The sequence below is a fragment of the Melopsittacus undulatus genome, chromosome 12 (assembly GCF_012275295.1).
Source record: "Melopsittacus undulatus isolate bMelUnd1 chromosome 12, bMelUnd1.mat.Z, whole genome shotgun sequence".
Classification (NCBI taxonomy): domain Eukaryota; kingdom Metazoa; phylum Chordata; class Aves; order Psittaciformes; family Psittaculidae; genus Melopsittacus; species Melopsittacus undulatus.
This window is the reverse complement of record NC_047538.1, coordinates 19,040,528-19,062,927: the sequence shown is the minus strand read 5'-3', so window position 1 is coordinate 19,062,927 and position 22,400 is coordinate 19,040,528. Positions and strand designations below refer to the sequence as shown.

Below are 22,400 nucleotides of genomic sequence, written 5' to 3'. Positions count from 1 at the left end.
AGAGCCGAGGGTTTCTCTGCGTGGAGCTGGCGGGTGAGAGCACGAGCGAGCGGAACGAAGGCGGCGGGGCGGGTTTGCCGGGCGGACCCGCAGCGCGGAGACAGGGGGAGGCTGCCGGGCAGCGGGGCGCTGGGCCGCGGCCTGCGGCGGCGGAGCTGCCGGGGCCCCGGCTCCTGCGGCCGGGAGAGCTGAGGTGAGGCCTGCGGGGAGGCCCTGGGGCTGAGGGGTCTGTGCTGGCCGCTCTGCTATGACCGCTCTGCGGGTGGCTTGGGCAGGCTCCGTGCGTTGGAGCCCGGCTGTGGGTGGCTCATGGGTCCTGTGTCTGCTGCGGGGAGCCCTCGCTGTGGGCGGCCGCTGACCGGGTCTCACCGGTTGCAGGGCCCTGCCATGCTTTAGGCTTCTTTTATGCATCAAATGATCTTCCTCACCTTAAGCGTGAGGAGCTGCCCGTGCCAGGGGCCACAGAGAGCGGCGCTGCTCCTCTCCTGAAGCTTTTCTGGCTTAACGTTCTCTTGAGGGTGTATTTGGTGATGAGTGGGGTCAAAAGGACTTGGATCTGCAAAGATAAAGCCTGAAGCCCTGAATCACCCACAGGTAAGGCACCTCCCTGCGCAGGAGCTGCCTGAGGCCAGCGGGTGAGCACCATGTTTGTGTGTAAATGATGGCCATACACCTCTTCTGAAGGGGTAAGCCCTCAGGTGAGTTTGTTGTTGAGGGTTTATAAAGCCCTTGTTGGGTCTGTGCGTTTTGTCTTGTTGAGTGGCAATAAATGAACTTCCAAGCATTTCTTGTGCCCTTTCCCTCATATCCTTGCCTATAGAACTCTAGAACATAGTTTTTGCCTGTAGAGCTTCCCTATAGAACTGTACTTGTATGTTATCTGTAAAGTGGAAAATGAAAGCAGCTAAGACTGGAAAGGGGAGCTGCAGTGCCAGGAGTGGAGCACAGTGACAACACACTGATCATTTATTCATTTTCTCTTAAAATCTCCTTCTCTGCATTTATGTTGTAGGCTTTGCTGTAGTGCTTCTGATCTCATTGTCTGTGTGTTACTGCAGTCCCATTGCCAAGTAACTGTGCCTTTCCAGGCTGTGCTCTGCACGCATTGCTCTCTGTGCCGCTGGGTTCTCCCCTTCCCCTATGTCAGTGGTGGCTGTAGCTCGGTCAGGAGGAGCATAAAGGATTCCCCCTGCCTGTGTGTTCTGCGCACTCTGCTCCTTGTTCCCAGGTGTTTGCTGCAGTGACCTTCTGCTCCCTTGGGCTCTGCTCCTTGTTCCCAGGTGTTTGCTGCAGTGATCCTCTGCTCCCTTGGGCTCGGGTGATGAACATGTTCAGTGCACTCTGCTCCTTGTTCCCAGGGGTTTGCTGCAGTGACCCTCTGCTCCCTTAGGCTCGGGTGTTGAACATGTTCAGTGCACTCTGCTCCTTGTTCCCAGGTGTTTGCTGCAGTGATCCTCTGCTCCCTTGGGCTCGGGTGTTGAACATGTTCAGTGCACTCTGCTCCTTGTTCCCAGGTGTTTGCTGCAGTGACCCTCTGCTCGCTTGGGCTCAGGTGTTGAACATGTTCAGTGCGAGCCAGTCCTCCAAAGCCCAGTTCCTCGACAAAGCACGCCAGGCCCGGGAGGAGCGGCGGGAGCTGAAGGAGCGGGAGCGTGCTGCAGTGCTGGTGCAGGCTTTGGTCAGGAGGTTCCTCTGCCGATGCCGCCTGCAGAGGGAGATAAGGTGTGTGGAATCCTCCCTTGGCTCCTGCCTGGAGAGGTGTGCTTGAGTTTCACCTTCTGATCCTCGTTATTCCCCTCTTTGGTAGGAGAGAAGTGGAGGATTTCTTTGGGACAAATGAATCTGGCTCAAGTAAAAGGAGTGCTCTTTCTGTCTTCAGAATTGCCAGGAAACTGCTGTTTGTATTTAATCACAAAGAGGACAAAGAGGTAAGGTGGCTACTCTGATGTGCTTGTCTTTTGAGAACACATTTTAACATGTTAACTATGGTTTATTGGTTTCCTAGTGATCGTGTAGGTTCCTGTGTTGTGTTTTGGCTTCAGAAATGTGATCTCTGTCTCCTGGTCCTTCTGGACGAGATCTGCCTGTAGGAATGAAACATGAGAACCCTTGAATTTTTCAGGAGCACTTCTCTGTTCAGGGAGTAGTTTAACGGATGCTGTTCCTGGTGACTGTGCCAACCTCAGTAACTGAGCAGCTTCCTGACTTTGTCAGCTGCATCAGCTCCCCAGGCAGGTGCATTGTGGCCAGTCACAGATTGCTCTCCTGGCGCAGCGCAATGTGTTGGCTGTTCGTATTGCAGCTGCTTTTCTGACCATGCCCTCAATTGTGGTTTCAGAGTGAAGCCCTTTGCTGTCGTGTCTATGAAATAATGATGAGGGCAATTACAAGGGAAGCAATTGGCAAAGGAAAGGCTGTAGTTAAATTGCAGTAGCAATGGGTGACTTCTTTAATATCAGTTCCCTCAAATTATTCTTCTGTTGATGGGGCAAGTGCTGCAGATGCACTTTTCTATAAGAACAGCATCAAAAAGAGGTGTGTGTATTATCCAACTCTTTGGATGCCTGGTATCCATCTGCAGTTCTTCATACAGTAATAGGGTGTGTTGCTGGGAAGTTCCTGCTCTGTTTCCTCTTTTTCTTCCTCTTTTCCATCAAGTCAGTCCCTGCTGGGCTGAGGACTAGACTGTGCTTATTCCCACTCTTAGTTCTAGACTCTGCTCTTGGTTCACATCACCACAGCAGCCAAATTTGTGGCTCAGAATGGCTTTATAACTTGTAAGCATATGACAAATACAATTCTACTGAAATAATTATTAAGGAGTTGTGAGTGTGATCCCTGAGTTCTGCTCCGAGCTGTGATGGTCAGGAGTTTGGAACACACTGCTGCACTCCTTAGCATTAAGTTGTTGTAGCTGAACCCCAACAGGAAGATGCTTTTCCTGGCTTCAGTCCGTGCTGTTGAGGGAGGCAGTTTAACAGGGATGGCTGAGACATTCCTCCTGTTGATGAGCACCATGTTCAAGGAGAGACCCTCCTCGTGTAGCTGTAAGCGTGATGTGCAGATGTGCTCTTGGGGAAGGAGTAGGGAATGTGCTTGGAATATTTGTTGGTTTGATACAGATGTATCTTACTTGCTCTGCTGAGCTCTTCCTTGTGCTTTTCCAGAGTAACCCATCCTGTAGTTAGAGCTAATGCCACTTGTTTTTTTATCCCCAGAGATTTGAAAAGCTGTGCCGTTGTATTCTTAACAGTATGGATGCTGAGAATGAGCCCAAGGTCAGCAGGATGGGGTTTGGTTGGGGGTGGGAGGGTTGTTTGGGTTTTCTTAGTCCTAGTTGTGGGGATTTAGTGATTTTCAGTGAATTTTGGAGAGAGAAATAACTTGCTCCTGCTGCTGGGTTCAGCAGGACACTGAGGAGGCTGCTTTTTTACAAAGCTTCCAAAGTCATGTTTTCTGCCAGTCTGCAGCACAAATATTAATGTTGCTCCCATCTGTGTCCTGCCTTCCTCAGGTGTGGTATGTGTCGCTGGCGCTCTCCAAGGATCTTACCCTCCTATGGATCAAACAAATCAAAGACATCTTGTGGTTTTGCTGTGAATTTCTCAAGCAGCTTAAGGTAAGGAATATTTTCTCTGTGTTTTGCACCCTGCATTTCACAGTTCTGTAGTTTGGCCCAAAGCTCATTTGATTTGTTAACACTGGTGTTTGTTATCACAGCCTGACATCCTACAAGACTCCAGACTGGTCAATTTGCACCTCACAATGCTTGTCACCTTCACAGACACTTCCACGTGGAAAATCCTTCGGGGAAAAGGTTGGTGCATCCAATTCAGTACTTTTAAGTCACTGATTTGGGACTTGCTATTGAAATCTACCAAATGGTGTTTGTGCACCTTGTCTTCTCCCTATGGTTGCTGCAAAGATTCATTGTGCTTCTTGCACAAAGCACAGAATGGAGACCAATGATTCCCTGGGGATTAGAGAGGCTGTTTCCCTTAGAACAGCAACAGTTGTTACAACATTTTTATAACTCTTCAAAATCCCACACATGAGAAGTGTTCAAAGGATGCTGGAATGTGCTTTTAGCACTGGGAGTTTGTAGGAAATGCACGTAGAAAAGGTAGACAAGTATTGTAAGGACATGAGACTCTTGCACCTTAGGACTTGATGTGAGATTCTGCTAAAATGGTGGGTTTGCATATAAGGGACTTTGTGCAAGGAGGACTTATGGGCTGATTAAGTGTTTTAGAATGTGTAAGGAAGTGAAGAGTGGGGCTGTGATGCCGGTTTAGTAACATCAGTGCTTTAACCCGTAAGGTGAAACCCTGAGGCCTGCCATGAACCACATCTGTGCAAACATCATGGGACACCTGAATCAGAAGGGATTTTACTCTGTGCTGCAGGTCAGTCTTGAGCTGATACAGTTCTATCTTCTCTTTATGCAAAACAAGCCCCAGTCCTGTGCTGTGGTCCTTGTTCTGAGGAAGCTTTTATAATCTCTGTGGTGATGTGTTCTGGTTGTGGGGCACTGGTAATTTGTGTGTGGTCAGTTTTCTTCGAAGCAATAAAGCAGTCTTCACACTTGAAACAAATGCACTGTCTCCTTTTTATCACTGCTGCTGAATCTGACTCCTACTTCATCATCTCTAATGAGGCAGACAGGAAGGAGTCTTGAATATTTTCCCAAACTTTGCTGCTGCCATGTTGCATGGATTTGGGTTATTTACTGTTCTTCTAATGGCATTTTTCTTCATCTTTTAAATGGGAATTATGTTACCAGGCAGCTGTGAGCTCTGCCTGCTCATTTGTAAATGAGGTCTGAAGACCCTCTGAGTGCAGATCCTAGAGAAATAAGTACTGTAGAGTGTGTGATTCCATTGTATTGTCTCTGTTTTGCTGTTGCTGACCTGAAGCTCTTTTAGTTCTGCCAAATGACTTGTAATAACGGGGTTTTGGGTTGTTTGGTGGTGTTCTTTTTCTCTGGTCTAAAAATGTCTTTCAGAAGTAATCATAATCTTTTTTGCTGAGGGGTTTTTAATTACTTTTATTATTTTAATTTCCAGATTTTGCTGACTAATGGCTTGGCAAGATCGAGACCATCCCTGTCCAAAGGCTCTTTAACTGCTGTCTTCTCTCTTGCACTGCGGTAAGGCAGCCAGAGCAGCTTGGGATGATGAGCAGCCAAAGCTGTCTTTCTTGTGCTTCTGAAACACTCCTCATTGCTTGGTCAGGTTACTTGCACTGAAGTATTTGTCTCTCTATAGCCCTGTGGTCGCTGCACAGTTTTCAGACAATCTGCTGAGGTCATTTCTGATCCATATCATGTCTGTGCCTGCTATAATGACTCATCTTGCTACTCTAACACCTGAGGTAAGTGGGTGATGTAATAGCACCCAAACTCCACTGAATGTCCCATAGGGTCACTTGGTCCATTTTATCAGCTCTTGGAACAGAGCACTGGCATTTGTTTGCCAGTTTCAGCTCTCTGCTGTGGAAGCACTTGATCCCTAAATGCTCCAGATAACTTCTGTGGTGTTAGAAACCCAGAGTTATTGATGCCAGTGGGTGATGGGCTCAACTGCAGGAAAACAGATAAAGGAATAAAATAAGGCACATTCTGTGCCACATGGGTATTCTGTAGACAGTTGCAGATGTCTGTGTACAACAAGAACATAGCCTGTTCACCTGCAGAGTGTTTTATTTCCTACACCAGCTTCACATCAAACACTCCCTTCAGTGCTATGGGCTCATCTTGCTGCTGTCTTTGGAAAGAAGGGACAGTCCAACTTGCTGATGGCAGACAAGGTGTGGTTCTGTGTGGTGCTTCTCAGCCTCACTGGCACTTAAATTCTGTCTTCCAGCGTCTGGTGGTGATAGAATCTCATGAGCTTTTCCGCAAGTTCATCCTCTTTTTAAGTCGGGAAGCACAATGCCAAGATGTCTGCGTGTGCTTAGAGGGGAGTCACACTCTGTGCTTGTTAGGTAAGCACCTTAACGCTTCTTTGTTTTACTGTACTTGGAAGATAGTCTTGATTCAGATCTTTCTCCGTAGGTCAGAGCTGCCTTCAAATCATCTGGGGGGGTTTTATCCTTATCTAAATAGCTTCTAAATAATAAGAGGTGTGTTTTGGGAAAATTGTAAGTGTGATTTAAAGCCCTTAGAAATGGAAGAAGGGGCAGAGACTTGCTCTTGTATACATGTCTTCGTGCCTAAACTGTGTATTGTCTCTGCTAGCTTTTCACTTGGACCATGAGAAAGTCTTATGGTGTATCAGACTTGAATCTCACTTCCCTAATAGACATGCTACTGAAGTATTTAGGTTCACATTGCCATAAAAGTAACTAGAGGAACAGATGTAACTCTGGAATAACCATGGATTGTAGCTTTATAGTACCTTGTAGGTGTTGGTGGGATGCAAGTGGCCATAGTGACATGCCACCTTAGTGGCTAATTTGTGCTGGAAATAGCTTGGCTCCTGTAGCCATTCTTCACAGAAATCCTCTCTTGGACTTGGAAAAGGGTTTGGGTTCAGTTTGGCTGTTCTGTCTGTAACCACTGTCCTGCAGCATCTGTTCCTCTTTTAAATCTCATTGTGCTGGTCATTCCTTCAGGGAATCTTGTGTTCCTGGGCTCCTTGAATGATAAAGTTCTTGAGGAGGAGACAGCTCACTTTGTGGGTGTGCTCATTCACATGCTCTCCTACTGCCAGAAGTATGTGTCACAAAAGAAATCCAACCTCACCCACTGGCATCCCGTTTTGGGCTGGTTTTCACAGACAGTGGATTATGGGTGAGTGAGGAGGACCTTCTGGTGTTCCACAATGAAGCTTCTCTTTCTATTTTTCTTCTTCTTTTTATGCTGAAATGTGGTTTCTCTTTTGAGATGAACAGTGTGACCCTACTCAGAATAACTTCTCAGATGTTTCAGGTTATAACTATGAAATCTGCACAATATAAACTGCTGCATTCATACACCGACTGTTAGATTAGAAAAATCAGTTAGTATACACCCAATATAGGACCTGTGTATCAGTTCTTCCTGTGAGGACCAGCTGTAGGGAGGGTGCCTGCTCCATTTTGACTGTAAGCTGAATGTATCACAGTATCATTGGCTGGTGTTTTATTCCAGCCTGCCTTCTAACATGGCTCTCTGACTTGTCTTTCAGATTGAATGAGTCCATGCCTCTGCTGACAAAGCAACTGCAGCATCTCTGGGGAGTCCATATGATCCGCATCCTCTTCTGTGATGTGCTCAGCAAGAAATTGCTGGAGAATCAGGAAATAGCTCAGCTGCCATCACAGCCCATTTCCCCTCAGAACAGCCTTCCTATGAAGAGTGAGTTCTACAGGGTTACCTTTGTGTGTGTGTACATGTGTGTCTCTCTCTCCCAGACTTGCAGGGCTTTGACTTCTCCACTTAGGCTAAAAGCTTTGGGTAGTTACTTGCAGCAGCTGCTGCTACTTAAGTGGGGATCTGATTTCTCCTATTAGTAATTCCTGTTCAGAATGCCTCTGTGACCTGGGGTGAGTCTCTTTGGTGCTATAAAAAATATTTGCCTATTTTAGCAGGTTTTTTATTCTTTCTCAATTAGCTGAGGTGCTTTCTGCATAACTTAGAGCTTCCCAGGGCAAGGTGGGAGGCCAGCTTCCCAGATGAAAAGCAAGGTGAAGCTGCCTCATGTTGCCAGCAGCAATACAGTGATCTGCAGAAAAGACCACCAAAACCTACTGTCTGTGGGGTGACCCAGTCTGCCAAAATCCATTTTATTGCAGGGCTGCCAAGTGGCTGAGTGTTAAATGGGTTTGAATCACATTCCTCAGGTGCTTCTCTCTCCCCCAGATCTGTTCAAAAGAGCTTTCCAGAAGTCAGCATCTGTCCGCAACATCCTCAAGCCTGTTGGAGGCAAGCGAGTGGACTCAGCTGAGGTGCAGAAGGTGTGCAGCATCTGTGTGCTGTACCAGACCACACTCACAACACTGACACAGATCCGCCTGCAGATCCTCACAGGTCAGGGCCCATCAGTGCTTCTTAAATCACTTAAAATGGTGAGAAAAAAAATGTTTTTCTTATTAAATTCTATTGACTTATTGGTAGTTTTATTACTGACAGCAGTTCATTGACTGCTGGGTGGAAGGCTTGTTCCATCCTGGATCATACATCTGATCAATAACATTCATCACTTCTTTATCAAGCATTAACTCTTCAGAATACAAACTGAAGCAAGTTTTCCTATAATGAAACCTTGGTTACTCCATAGCAAACTTAAGACTGAGTCAGTGTTTTTGAGAAGCCTGGCAATATTAATCTTTATGGTGGAAACACTGAATTGCTTTCATACATCTTGAGAACAAATTACCTGTCTTAGGAATGGATGGAGGAGATAAGCACTGCTTTGGCCTACTGGCTAGAGCAGAAGGATAAGCACAGAGCCTTGGTTCCTTTGTGGCTGTAGTGGTGACCACAGGTACAACGTCATTCTTTGTGTTCTCATCTCTAAGATGGCTCTAACGGTAATTGGATCACAGGAATTAATTCTTTTCTGAAGCTGCAAAATCACAGGAAAGGGTTTCAGATGTGCAAACTAATTGCTTGTTAAAAGCTTTTTTTTTCTGCTTCCCTGGGGATTGAGCATCTCCTGTTAATGCAGACAGGCTTGGGAGCCAAATGTGATGCTTATGTTGCCAGAAGTGTTGCTTTTGCAAAAGGATCTTCAAGCTCCAAGTCACATTTGGTCTCTCTGGGCCTGCATGAACAAGCTTTACTTGAATGTGCTTTATGTTTTTCTAGGCCTCACCTACCTGGATGATCTGTTGCCCAAATTATGGGCCTTTATCTGTGAGCTGGGCCCTCAAGGTGGGTTAAAACTCTTCTTGGAGTGCTTGAATAATGATACAGAGGAATCCAAGAGGCTGCTGGCCATGTTGATGCTCTTCTGTGACTGCTCCCGCCACCTCATCACGTAGGTATCAAGCTGAGGGTGCTCTCTCAGTTTGTAACATGAAGCTGTTGTGTTCCTAAAGTTTCAAGTGGAATAGCTAAGGTCTTGCTGCATTCCCCTAGAGATAACTAGGCACTTCGATGAGTCTCCTCGAGGGAGAATGTTCCAATACTGCTGCAAGAGAGCTCCCCAGCTTATGAGCTTCTCTTTCCAACTCCTTTGCTGTCTCACTTGTAGACTTACCCAACATGAAGGATTGGAGAAGGGGTGCAAAGTTTCCTTTGCTGCTCAGTAGAGACAGTTTTCTTAGCTTGAATGATCTAGGTGTTTTCCAGGGGATGAGTGCATAAGAAACAGTTGCTTTGCTTCTGTCTCAGACCTTTCATGCTGTCTTCTATTAGGATCAGATATCGATCAACATCAGTAAATAAGGGTTAGTTGTTTATGACTTTAGATCTTCACGGGTATCAGTTGTCATAGAAATAAGAGCTGCTGAGGAAGGATAATGGGCCCTTATGAAAATTTCAAAGGGGAATTCAGTTTACACTTGTGCATTTGCCTTTGGTTTCTCTGGTAGGATTCTGGATGACATAGAGGTCTATGAAGAGCAGATTTCGTTCAAACTGGAAGAGCTTGTTACCATCTCATCTTTTCTGAATTCCTTTGTATTTAAGATGATCTGGGATGGAATTGTAGGTAAGTTCTTGCAGTAACTTCAGGTGATGTTTTTGTTAGAACAAGGGATGATAAGTTTGGAATTTGAAGCCTCTGCTCGTTATTACTTTGCACAAAAACCATACTGCATTGTGTGACATGAGAACGTGCCCCAGTCTTTTGATGTCCAGATGCCACTGTCCTATTTGGCACCAAACGCAGTGCACTCTTTCGTTTTCAATAAGAGTTTGTGTACCAGACATGATGGGTATGTTGTTTAGTGCCAGAGGCTAAGTTTAGCATGGCTGCGGCATGTGTTGGGCAAGAGTGCTTTACCAAAGCAGAGTGGGCTTGCTCAGGTCTCTGTAGATATCTAGTGTTGACCTATTCGCTGGTATAATCTGGGTACAGTTCATATCTAGTGATTAGATGAGAGAGTCCGTTACTGTTGTGATGGCTCAGTTGGAGCTGGCTGAGGTGGCTTTGATGTGGCTTTGATGTGGCTAAGATCAGAGAAGGTGCTGTCTGTCTTCTGGGAGGCACAAAGTCTCCTAACCTCTGAAGGCAGTGGAAGTTCAGAGGAATACACTGGTGCTGGGAATGTGGGGCAGATGATGACCATATTACTCTTGGACATTCCTGTTACATGGGGTGCCTGGCCATTGCTGCATTGTCCCTTTTGTCCAGAGAATGCCAGAGGGGAGACCTTGGAGCTGTTTCATTCTGTCCATGGCTGGCTCATGGTCCTGTATGAAAGGGACTGCCGCAGGCGATTTGCTCCTGAGGATCACTGGTTACGCAAGTAAGTGTCCATCTTGAGGCACGGATCCTGTGCAGCTGTGGGCTTGTCCCACTGCACCAGCTCCCCTATGGTGGCTAGTTTGGGATCCATTCCTTTAAATTGGGTGCCTCCTGTTCTGCCTGTGAGATCAGGGTCAGAACTGCTCCCTGTGTTTGCATGTAAGGGCACCCTGCTATTAGGCTTCTCTTTGGTGGTATAAGGATTAGCTGCTGCTCGTCGAGGGTGGTGCTTTGAAAACTGACTCAGCACCTACCAGCTTGAGCATCTCTTCTTAGACGCATACGCCTGAACACTTAAGTTGTGTTTGAAATCATTACAGGTTTCCTCTCTCTCCCGCCCCCAGCTGTTTATACCACACATGGGCATTTCTCAAGGATCTCTGAATCTGTGCCTTTCTTTGTAAAGGGACCTCAAACCCAGTGTGCTCTTCCAGGAGCTGGACAAGGACAAGAAACGAGCTCAGCTGCTCCTGCAGTACATCCCACATGTCATCCCCCACAAGAACGTGAGTGAGGCAGGGGCAGAGGATGGAGGCTGAAAAGCTGGTGGCCTGGGGTGGAAGGGATGTGTGTCTTGAGCATTTTGTGTCATGAAGCTTGTGATTTAAATGCTGTGGAACAAACTCTTCCCCTCCTCACTATCCTTCCTCTAATCTGTCTTAATTTCTCATTGAGGGAGAGCTGATTTGTGTGCGCAGCTGCATAGACTCCTCCAGCAGCACATGGTGTGGCTTTGGAGAAAAAAACCAAAGTGCCTTAGATGAGAGATTTTATGTGGTGATAGGAAAGGTGCTTTTGTTCTCAGTACTGGCAGTACCCTGTCCCTCCCAAAGCAGAGCTTCGAGGATTTCTTGGCCCCACTGGGAAACAAGGAGGCAGATCCCACTGTTCCTAGAGAGTAGATGGCATCATTGGGCCTTCCTGGGAACAGGACAACCAGGAGCTAGTTCAGGAGCTGCTGCACTGCAGGGTAAGGAGCTTTGTGGATGAAGACTTAAGGTTTGTTTTCTTCTTAAGAGGGTTCTGCTTTTCCGTAACATGGTGACAAAGGAGAAGGAGAAACTTGGCCTGGTTGAAACCAGCTCCGCGTCCCCTCATGTCACACACATCACTATCCGCCGCTCACGTATGCTGGAGGTGAGTAACCGGTAACTCTGGCTGGCAGGAATGTGGGGTGTGAGTATGTTACCTCCTCCTCTGTGGGTATTGAGGGAGCCATGCTGGTCTGTCTGCTTTTGGATGGGGTGATGTTACAGGATGATGAACCTTAGTTCAGATCAGCTACAGACCTGGAGTTCTGAAGAGGTCTGTTTGAACACAACATACAATGGAAGATGCAGGTTGCTGTGGTTTAGGTGTCTCCCATCTCTGCTGCATGCTTTGAGGGTGTTTCATGTGTCTCCCTGTGTGACTGTCCTCTGGCTCCTCTGGTCCATGTAGGATGGATACGAGCAGCTACGGCAGCTTTCCCAGAATGCCATGAAGGGAGTGATCAGAGTGAAGTTTGTGAATGACCTGGGAGTCGATGAGGCTGGGATTGACCAGGATGGGGTCTTCAAAGAGTTTCTGGAGGAGATCATAAAAAAGGTGTTTGACCCTGCACTCAATCTGTTCAAGGTACGATGCAGGGCTGCAGATGCTGACCACAGTGACCCCTTGCAAGCAGGAGCAGGCTGGCTCACTGTGCTGTTACCTCTGTTTGTGTGCAGACAACCAGTGGTGATGAGAGGCTGTATCCATCCCCAACATCCTACATCCATGAGAACTACCTACAGCTCTTTGAGTTTGTGGGGAAGATGCTTGGGAAGGCTGTGTATGAGGTGAGCTGAAAGTACCATATCAGGGTATTGTCACTGTTGGTACAGCACTGTTCAGATGCAGTTCTGTGATGGTGCCTTTTGCCTTTGAGATTATCTGTCATATGTTTGGGGAGGTGCTACTGAAGAGGTGAGTTTGAAAAGGGTAAAGGCACTGATGGTGGAGCAGTCTGGCACTTATTCAGGCGTGGGTTAAAAATCCATTACCCTCTCCATGTAAGGTAGTTCTTTTAAAGGAAACATGGATTTCCCCCATTGCCTCATCTAATGAATGGATTTTATGAGGATGTTGTTTTCTTGGCTGGTTTCAGTGTCTTGCATCTTTGCACTTGTCCCACAACACATGAAATGCCTGCAGGCCTGCAGAGATGCTGCACAGAAAAGGCACACAGTGCGACTTTACTTGTGCATTCTTGTTGCCTGTAGGGAATAGTTGTGGATGTACCATTTGCTTCCTTCTTCCTGAGTCAGCTCCTTGGGCACCACCACAGTGTCTTCTACAGCTCCGTGGATGAACTTCCCTCCTTGGACTCTGAGTTCTATAAGAATCTCACTTCGATTAAGGTTTGAGCATTACTTTTCCCTTATCCCTCGCTGCTGCTAGAAATGCTACATTTGCAAATGCCTTTGGGGGACTGATCATCTTTTAAACACCCTGGAAGGAACTGGTGATTCTGAAGCAGGTTGGCAGGTGACTGGCCTGTGTTTTTCGTGGGGCAAACAGGGATGAGAAAGGAGTCTGCAGGTGTAAACCTGGAACTGGCAGTCAGGAAATCCCAAGTTTTAGCCTCGGCTCTTGTGCAGTCTCCCCATAACCTCAGGCAACTCATGTATTTGCTATGCTTTGGTGCCTTGTGCCTGCTGGAGATCACCAGAAGAAGAGTAATACAAAGATGTAGAGTTCCTGCTGCTAAACATTGACCTTCATCCCCTTTCTCTGTTGTTCCTCCAGCGTTACGATGGTGATATCAGCGACCTGGGCTTAACGCTGTCCTATGATGAAGATGTGATGGGTCAGGTAGGTTTTTATTCAATGACTGCTTGGGCCAGCATTCCAAACACAAAGGAGACAAACTACTACAGCTGTTGGTGCCTGCTGAGCTTTCTGAGAGCTGGTCTTGAACATCTAAAAGGCAGCCTGTCCAAGCTCATGCTGCCCAGTGCTTTTTACTCTGCTGCTTGTGTTTCTGAGTATGGTGGATGCTCTTTGTGGCCCATCTGAGCAAGAACCCTGAGGGGCCTGACTAATAAATGACCTTGTGTTTGATTGTGCTCAGGGCTGAGCTCTGTGCTCCATTTACACAAGAAAAGCCTGTACTGAAAAGCTGGCTCAGCTTCAGAGGTTCTCTGAACTCAGGCACAGGGTTCTGTGACTTGGTTCAATATTCAGCTGTGGGCAGAGAAGAGCTATTTCCACAAAAGAGGCTGCCCTCTGGCCCTGAATTTTTCTACTGCCACAGATTTTTCCTTTCTAGTTGAAAAACATTGGTTTGTGCTTTCCTTGCATAAGTGCTTTTCCCTGCTTTCAAAGAGAATAATCTCTGTGAGGAGGGAGAAATCCCTTGTCTTCAAACGTAGCCCTTACTGTCAGAGAAACTTGAATGAGTCAGGAGGTCTTTTGGCCTTGAGAAGAAAAGGCTGTTTGTGAGTCCCGTTATGAAGGCTCAAAGGTACCTGATTGCTTGAACCCTGGTTCTGTGATGCTGTGTGTAAATAGCTGGAAAATATGGATAGGCAAAATAAAAATGCCTTTGCTGCCTGTGTGTGCTGCTGTTGCTGTAGGTTCTCTGGGGAAACCCCAGCTAGTGCTAAGCTTGGGCACTGTTAGGAGTGTAAATCCAGTGTCAGAGAGCTCAGAGACCCCCAAGTCATGGAGTGTTTATCTGGAGCAGCTTGTCCTTGAGAGCTTTGCATGCTGCAGTTGCTTATTCCTAAGCTGGTTAGTTTGGATTTAGCTTCCATCCAATAGCAATAGCAGTGTAAATGCACCTGCAAAGCTGTGAGGTTGAGTGGGAAGACAGGGAAGTTCTGCTACAGCCCTGCTTTGCACAGCTGAGAGGCTGCATCCACAGCACTGTGGGCTCAGCGCCTTGCTGCTGCCTCAGCATTGCTGAGGTTTGAGCTTTGAGGTTTTCTCCACCTGAAAAAGAAAGGTAGGAAACAGCACAGGAGAGCCCAGCAGTCAAACACTGAGTGCTGCTGCATGTAAAGCGTCAAAACAAACCAGGGCACTCCTGTTTCCCTTGTGCTTTGGCCATGCTGAGCAAAGTGGGTAACCCTGTGGTTCCTCAATGGATTTACCTGTGTTGGGCTCCCTTCTGACCTTGAAGTCACCTGTAACTGAAGCACTAAGGCCACTGTAATACATGAGTTAATGGCTTTCCACCACTTGGTGTTGGTGCAAAGACAATCCCTGACTCTGCTGCTGTAGCAGGCACTAGGAGGGTCCCTGCTGCTGTCCCTGAGCTGTGCTGCTGGCTGAGCACCAGCCCTGGCCTGGCAGGGCAGGGACAAGTTGCTTCCCAGCTGTTTCACTTTGAGTGCTCTGTGTCATGCCTTGAGTGCCCGGCTTGAGGGACAGTGGACTCCAGGGAGCTCTGTCACTCAGTGGCCCCAGATGAGACCTGTGGAGCAGACAGCTTTGGATTGCACTGTTAGACTGAGCTATGCAGAGGCTCTGAGCTTGTTCAGCCTCTGGATTCGGGGACTGTGTCAGTCCCCCAGGGCTCTTTGAATTGATTTGTGTGCGGTTCAGCAGTGATGGATCAGTCTGGAGAGGAGGCTTCTTGAAGAAGGGCTGGCTGCACTGGTGGGAGAGTTGCAGTTCCCCACTGTTCAATTACTCTGTTAATAGTTCAATGCAACTGGTTCAAGGCAGAAGCAGAATTATTACTTACATTTTAAATCCTACTGTTTCATTGTGAAAATGAATGTTTTATGGGGAAGGAACAGCTTAGCAGGGCATTGCTTTCCATTGTGGTTCCAGGCAGTAATTAGCAATACAATCATTTCTTCCCTCAGCTTGTTTGCCATGAACTTGTTCCTGGAGGGAAGACCATTCCCGTTACCAATGAAAATAAGTAAGTACAGCAATTAGATTTTTAAGGTCACCACTGCAAAATACTTGATTCTAGTTCTTTGGGCTTGCATTTGGAATGAATTGAGATGGATTGGAGGAGAAGGAGCACATAAATATCTTAATAGAATTTCCTGGTTACAGTTCATCGGCAGAAATTGCATTAAATTTGATTTGCAAAATAAAAATTGACAATTTACTTCTTGAAACAGCACTTCTGAGGTCAAAGGCACAGAGCTTGTGAGATTCTGCAGGATTTAATGATGGTGATAGATACAGACAGATGGATTCAAAGCAATTCAGGCACACAGTCATGAACATAGAGGGCACAGATGCTCAAAGACACCTTGGAGCAGACAGATCCTCTCAGAATGATAACATGTGGCAGTTGTATAAAGCACCCTTCTTCAGAAGAGGCAGTGGTGAATTCAAATGCAGTCGACAGTCGTACTTTGGGCACAGGAAATCAGAGGAGACATGGAGCCCTGTAGCTATTTTCACAGATAAGCGGCTTTTAGATAGTTATCGTAAATGTCAACTCCGGAGCCTGGAAACCAAACCCACCTTTTTGTTCCCTTCATTTTCTTCTTCTCTATACCCTTCAGTGATCATAAAAGCAGGGTAAAATATCTATTAAGCAGATGTGTGTTTGAACTGGTAATCCGGGGGTTGTTCACTTTAATGGCAAGCGAAAGCCAGAGCCTACCTGAGGATTTGTCTTTTAGTCGTGCTCTGCAATTTGATGGTCCCAGTCTTCTCCCTTCTTGAGCTCTGACCAGGGAGTTTGCATTTGAAAGGCTCTTTGCCTTGTCAGAAGTCAGCTCAGGGAGAAAGTTGAAAGTCTTCTGTGTTGCTCTACTCCCTTACAGCAGAAACTTTGAAGCCATTGTGCAGATGTGCTCACAAATCGGTAGCTGGGAGGGAGCAGAAGTGGTGTAAGTGGAAGCAATCTAGAAATAGATCTCTCTCTTAACAGTGGAGGGAGGTTACCTCACTGAAGACCCTGTCAATGTGATTGTGGTGGTGTCTGCCTAGGAGCTGATAAAGAAGAATCAGCAAGCTCGATTGTTTTGATTGTTGGTGAGAAGAGCAAGCCTGATGGTGCCTCCCTCTAATAAACAGCACACCTCTTCCATACTCCTGGGATGAAGGTGGAAATCTCCCAAGTGGTTTTTAATGTGTTGTTTTCTCCAGCCATAAGTTTCAGTGCAGGTGGCATCAGAGCCCAGACAGTTGTGTTTTCAAACCTAGAGGAGTGCCTGTCATTGGGGATCTGATCCTTTAAAGAGGAGCTGGACACGTGCTCCCCTCCATGTGCTTCTCTCTGGTCAAGATTAATCAAGTCATTATTAGAGCCAGTTGGTCCCTGGGCTGGGAAGGAGCTCTAAGAAATGTGCAGGCAGTGCCAGAGGCAGGGGGAGAGCAGAGTCTGGGCAGAACAACAGCTCTTTCTGCTTAAATGAAGAGCAGGGCCTTGGAGAAGACAGTCTAATGCATCTCCAGGCAGTGCCAGTCCCTTCTGGGCTGGAGAAGCAGGTCAGAAGCCTTGTTCCTGCACCAGCACGGTGGGTATCCCTTTACTGCTCCAGCTCTTCACTGCCACCTTCCCTGTCACACACAGAATCAGCTACATCCACCTCATGGCTCACTTCCGGATGCACACACAGATCAAGAGCCAGACAGCAGCGCTCATCAGTGGCTTCAGGTCCATCATTAAGCCTGAGTGGATTCGTATGTTCTCTGCACCCGAGTTGCAGCGGCTCATCTCTGGTGACAACGCCGAGATTGACCTTGAGGACTTAAAGTAAGTGAGCACTTGGGTCTGCTGGTGTGGCTCAACAAACCAAACCAGTTATTAGAGCTCTTGGGACATTTGCAGGGGACTGACTTGTTCACAACTTTTTGCTCCTTCCAGTGGAATTTGGGGAGTGGATAGAAACAAATAGAGCTCAAGAGCATGTTCCTGAAAGCTAATTTGGACAAAGTACTAATGAACAAGGGGGTACTGATCTATGAGGGTGGTAAGACACTGGCACAGGGTGCCCAGGGAAGCTGTCAGTGCCCCATCCCTGGCAGTGCTGAAGGACAGGTGGGAGCAACCTGCTCTAGTGGAAGATGGGTAAGCTTCAAGGTCCTTTCCAACCCAAACCATTCCATTATTCTATTGAATGGGAAGGGTCCTTTCTTACACTGCTCCATGAGAGCAGAATTCCTCTCTCCCTTCCCTTTTCTCTGATGAAGTGCCCAGTGTTGGTGAGGGCTCCCTCTCGGCAGTGTCTGCTGCAGCAGTGAACCCTGATCATGGCAGGTATTAATTCCAGTGCTTATCACCTGGCAGCTGTGACCCTCCTGCTGCAGGGGGACACGAGCCTGTCACAAGCTTTCTCTCCCTAGAAAACACACAGTGTACTATGGGGGCTTCCATGGGAGTCACCGGGTCATCATCTGGCTGTGGGACATCCTGGGCAATGACTTCAGCCCTGAGGAGAGAGCCATGTTTCTCAAGGTAAACACAGTCCTTTCAGCCCAACCTGTGATGTGGAGTGCTTGGGCCTGGGCAGTTCTCCAGTGAGCTGGGTGCTTTCTACACTGAGAGGCAGTGTCAAAATGCCATGTGTCTGTTACAGGCAGGCTGCTCTCACTGCTGCTGTATTTCATTGCCAATCTCTCTTTCAGTTTGTTACCAGCTGCTCCAGGCCTCCACTGCTGGGCTTTGCCTACCTCAAGCCTCCTTTTTCCATCCGCTGCGTGGAAGTCTCTGATGATCAGGTAGGACCCTGCTTGCTTGTGTCTTACATTCCCTGCCAGGCTTCTGCAGGCCTCCTGCCCAGCTTCCTCTTCTCTGTCTGAACAGGAAACTCTTTAAGGCATGAAGATAAATATTCTATAGCCTTATTCTAACACGATGGCTGCACCTACCTCTTCCAAGATACAGCAGCACTTGGGCTCTTTTTGCCTGTCTCTAGGGTTGTGTTTTCTCCCTGGGGCCATCCTGTGCCTCTTACCACAGGGACTCTGCATGTCTAAGGGCAGTTGCAGGTACAAGAGAAGCTCCCTTCTAGGTGTCGCAGGGCACAGGGCTTCGAGGTTTGCCTCTCCCTGTTCCTAGCAGACAGGTTTTGTGTTAGCAGCTCTGTGTGTAGGCACCCTGCTTGGAAGGAGCAGAGCAGCACGAGGGTGATGCATTTCTGCCCTGTTCCAGGACACAGGGGACACGCTGGGCAGTGTGCTGCGGGGCTTCTTCACCATCCGCAAGAAAGAGCCAGGCGGGCGCCTCCCAACCTCCTCCACGTGCTTCAACCTCCTCAAGCTTCCCAACTACAGCAAGAAGAGCATCCTGCGGGAGAAGCTGCGCTACGCCATCAGCATGAACACTGGCTTCGAGCTGTCCTAGTTGCCGTGGCCCTGGACTCTGCGATGAGGGCTCTCAGAGCTGCTGACTGCTGCTGGAGGTGGAGACCTTCCCGCACACAGGGTGGATCAGCTCCGCCGGAGCTGGCTGCTCCCTCGAGGGCTGGAGAGATGCAGCTGATAATAGAGGTTTACAGGGAAGAGCTGCTGGGCTAGACAGGGCTGGCTCTTTGTCAGGCACTGCTCCAGGAGGAGGGAGGTGATGGGCCTGACCCAATACCCTTCACTTGACACCCACGTAAATCGTCTTTCAAAGCAAACCCCGGGGGAGCATAAAAGGAACAGTCCAAGTGCCAGTCAGATTAGTGACCGTGATACCCCCCGGCAGCCGTGCGGCCTGGGCAGCTGCTGCTGTGGGAGGGTTTCTTTTCCCTTTCCCAGGAGATGGTCCAGTTTCTTGCTGGGTGAAGTCAGCCTGTGGGAGGCTGCACAAAGGCAGAAACGTGACAGAGCCCACAAGGAGAGGAGGCTGCGGCGTTGGATGTGCCACTGGTTTACTCAGGACAGGTACTGCCCGGGGGCTTCCTTGTGCCCTTGCTCTGTGCAAGGCCCTTGTGTGTGTCTCAGAGGGTGAACCACTTGCCCAGCCTCCAGAAGCAGCAGGTGAAACACAAGCAGATGAACCCCACCATTCTCAGGAAGGTTTCAGAGGGCTGTAGGTTAAGAGCTGAAGCTGTGGGCATGGGGTCAGCGTGCTGAGCTGCTGTGCCTCTGCCAAGCTCATGCCAGGGCCTGTGCTTTGGATGCGAGGGGTTGTCTGAGCTTGCTCAAGGAGCAGAAAAGGTTTAACTTGATTTAGTTTCCAGAGGACAGGAGCTGGCACACAGCTCGGGCAGCCCTCACTCCCCAGCGTGGTGCTCCAGTGGGGCAGGTCCCCCCTGTGCTCCATGGAAGGGGAATGTGTGGAGCTGCCCAGAGCCCTCTGGAAACCTCCACTGGCAAAATTCTTTGTGCTTGGCTGGAAGTTTCACTTTGTTTGCAGGCCCTTTTGTTAGGGGGATGTGCTGTTCCAAACAGGACTTGGCCTCTGCGTAACAGCCGCATTTGCTTTGTTGCCAAACTATTTCTTTTGGTTGCTTTGTCTCTTCTGGCCTTATTTTTAACAGTTGGTGTTTGCCTGGAACAGGCAGCTCTTCCAGGTGGTTCTGAAGGGCAGGGGGGTGCAGGTGTGTGTGTTGGGAAAGGTGCAAACCCTTTCTGCCATTTCTAATCCAGTCTAGAGCCTGATTTGTCAGATGTCTGCAGCTTCCCAGCCTTGCCCCCTCATGCTGCAGGAGCTGGGTGAGCGGAGAGATTCCCATCTCCTGGACTGCTCTGTCCTTGCTGGTTTCTGGCACAAAGGAAAGCCATGTACATTCTGCTGTTCAGGATAGGATTAAAAACCAGTCATCTCCTCTTCCCCTGTTGCTGCTCACTAAGGAAACAAGCTCCCACAGAGGCTGCTGGTATTCCCCTTGGATTTCACATCCCCTCCTTACCTTCCTAAGGTAAGGCACTGGTGACCCTCACCCTGCGCTCTGGCCCCTCTGTGCTGTGTGGGCAGATGGGCTCAGAGCCTCACCACAGCCACTCCTGCATGAGGCTGACGTACCCCACCTCATTGCCTTGGTCCTTCCCACAGGGATTCACACCCCAGGCCCACTCTGTGCAGCACAGGGCTCTGCAGGGAGATGCTCCCTGGGCTCTTTGGCAGAGCCTCTGATCCATGCTTTTGTTTCACAGAAAATACTTGGCACTGTTTAACCAGGAGTATAGAGATGGCCTTTGCTTCATCTTCCTCTTCTGGCTTGCTTCAGCTGCTTTTTGGAGAGGTAACCCTGCTTTTAGAACCAATGCCTGGATGTGCATTTGGAAAGCAAAGCCAGGGTCCTTTTCTATGTCACCTTCATTACTAAACAGGAGTGATTGGAAGTGTTGGTGAGGGCAGGAATGTCTGTGTTCAGAGGGCTCCAGATCCTGGACTCCAAGTCCAAAGGAATTAATAGTAAACTGATTTTATTAACTTTTACTGGTTTTAACATAGAGCATTTCAGCATGAAGCAGTTGCTGACAGTGTGGTTGAGAGGGTTAGGCACTGACTTGTACCAATCTTAGCTTCAAATGCCACACCACATCCCTTCTTTTTCTCCTAGGGAAGTACAGTGTGTCTCAATAGAGCACGATGAGCATTCGCTGCAGTGAGCTGTTGAACACTGAAATAGAATCTTTGCTCCCTATTTTCCCTTCATTCCTCAGGAGTATAATTCCTAGAAAAGATCTTAATGCAGACTTAGCCAGAAGCCCCTAAACCTGGAATTACTGCACTATGAGGCACCACATCCAGTTTGTAGCTAGTGTGTAAACCAGGATTGCCTGGTAGGTGCCCTGCTGCCTGTGTGAGCAGCAGCAGCACCATTTCTCTTGTGTAGCTGCTTTCTACAACTGGCTTTGGTATGTTTGTACCCCAAGCAGAAGGCTGTGAGTGGGGACCAGCCCTGCCTGCACCGGTGTCCTTGCACAAGGCCTCTCTGCAGGGCAAGGATGGATTTGCCACAGGAGGTTAATGACTGTTCTTTCTATAGAAGACTTGTTTCTGTGGGACCTTGGTTATGTCCCTTGTATCAGAAATGCAGGGAAGAGAAGAATAAACCTGGGATGAGCAAGGTGACCGGATGTCTTCTCTTCCTTGTGCTGGGTGTTCTGCTCCTGCTCAGATCACGGGGGAAGCAGAGCTTTTAGATGCTGGGACTGGGTTTGGACAGCTGTGAGCCACCTCTGAACCTTCACACCCAGGAACCCTCCACTCACTGGTGTGCGGAGGGAGAAAAGAGGTTTAGGAAATGCAGGTTTGTGGGACAAGGCTGCGCTTTGGATTTTAGAAGCTGCTCTAAGGACTATCCATGGAGCTCACAGGGGGCTTTGACAAGGGCTGTCGGGACAGGCCAAGGGGAATGACTTGAACCTGCCCGAGGGGAGGCTGAGATGAGCTCTTAGGCAGAAGCTCTTCCCTGGGAGGGTGCTGAGGCGCTGGCACAGGGTGCCCAGAGAAGCTGTGGCTGCCCCATCCCTGGCAGTGCTCAAGGCCAGGTTGGACACAGGGGCTTGGAGCAGCTGCTCCAGTGGAAGGGGTCTCTGCCCGTGGCAGGGGTTGGAACTGGAGGAGCTGTAAGGTCCCTTCCAACACAAACCATCCTATGGTTCTATGATAATGGTAGCTTTACATTAATGACACAGGCATTGTGTTTATCCTCTTATCTGGCTCTGGAAGCATCCTTGTAGGAGTGAGGAGCTGTGCCCGCTGCTACTGCAACTTCTCCCCCTGCTCAGGTCTGGTGCATGGCAGCACGGTCTTTCACTGCCCACCCTCACCATGCCCATGGTGCTGTGCTCATTGTGGTTCCATGCCCGTGGTGCTCAGGGCTGGCCCCATGGGCTCTGTGGGGAGCGGGAGCCGGGAATGGGGCTCGCAGTCAGTGTGCAAGCACCATTGTTTTGACACTGAGGCATATGGCACCGTCAGGGAGAGCAAAGGGAAGGAGCAGCAGCTGCTGCCGAGGCAGAGCTGGCAGCAGGCAGCCAGGCCTGCACCGCGCCTGCTCCCGCCTGCGCTGCCAAGGGGAAGCGTGGCCATGGTCGGGAGCTTGGGGCATGCACACACTGGTGCTGAGCCGAGAGGGATGCACTGACCTTGGTGCTGTGGTGTCCCAGCCATGGGCTCCC

General features: G+C 48.7%; 1 protein-coding gene across 2 annotated transcripts; it reads left to right on the top strand.

Moving 5' to 3' along the window:
* The first annotated feature begins 95 nt into the window (after positions 1–95).
* On the top strand, positions 96–21,348 carry UBE3B (ubiquitin protein ligase E3B). 2 transcript variants are annotated; one of them, XM_034068332.1, is made up of 29 exons: positions 96–193; positions 595–698; positions 1,391–1,396; positions 1,553–1,722; positions 1,808–1,928; positions 3,219–3,278; positions 3,515–3,619; positions 3,721–3,817; positions 4,321–4,406; positions 5,067–5,149; positions 5,268–5,373; positions 5,865–5,985; positions 6,616–6,793; positions 7,170–7,339; positions 7,844–8,011; positions 8,792–8,963; positions 9,520–9,638; positions 10,284–10,398; positions 10,804–10,903; positions 11,415–11,534; positions 11,838–12,014; positions 12,107–12,217; positions 12,641–12,778; positions 13,167–13,232; positions 15,236–15,294; positions 16,912–17,094; positions 17,685–17,796; positions 17,967–18,059; positions 18,493–21,348. In XM_034068332.1, the coding sequence occupies exons 4-29, from the start codon at positions 1,562–1,564 to the stop codon at positions 18,682–18,684; spliced, it is 3,213 nt and encodes a 1,070-aa protein (XP_033924223.1). In that variant the 5' UTR covers positions 96–193; positions 595–698; positions 1,391–1,396; positions 1,553–1,561; the 3' UTR covers positions 18,685–21,348. The 2 variants fall into 2 exon arrangements, with proteins under 2 accessions (XP_033924223.1, XP_033924222.1); XM_034068331.1 differs by lacking the exon at positions 1,391–1,396 and having other exon boundaries at positions 1,515–1,722.
* The last annotated feature ends 1,052 nt before the right edge of the window (positions 21,349–22,400 follow it).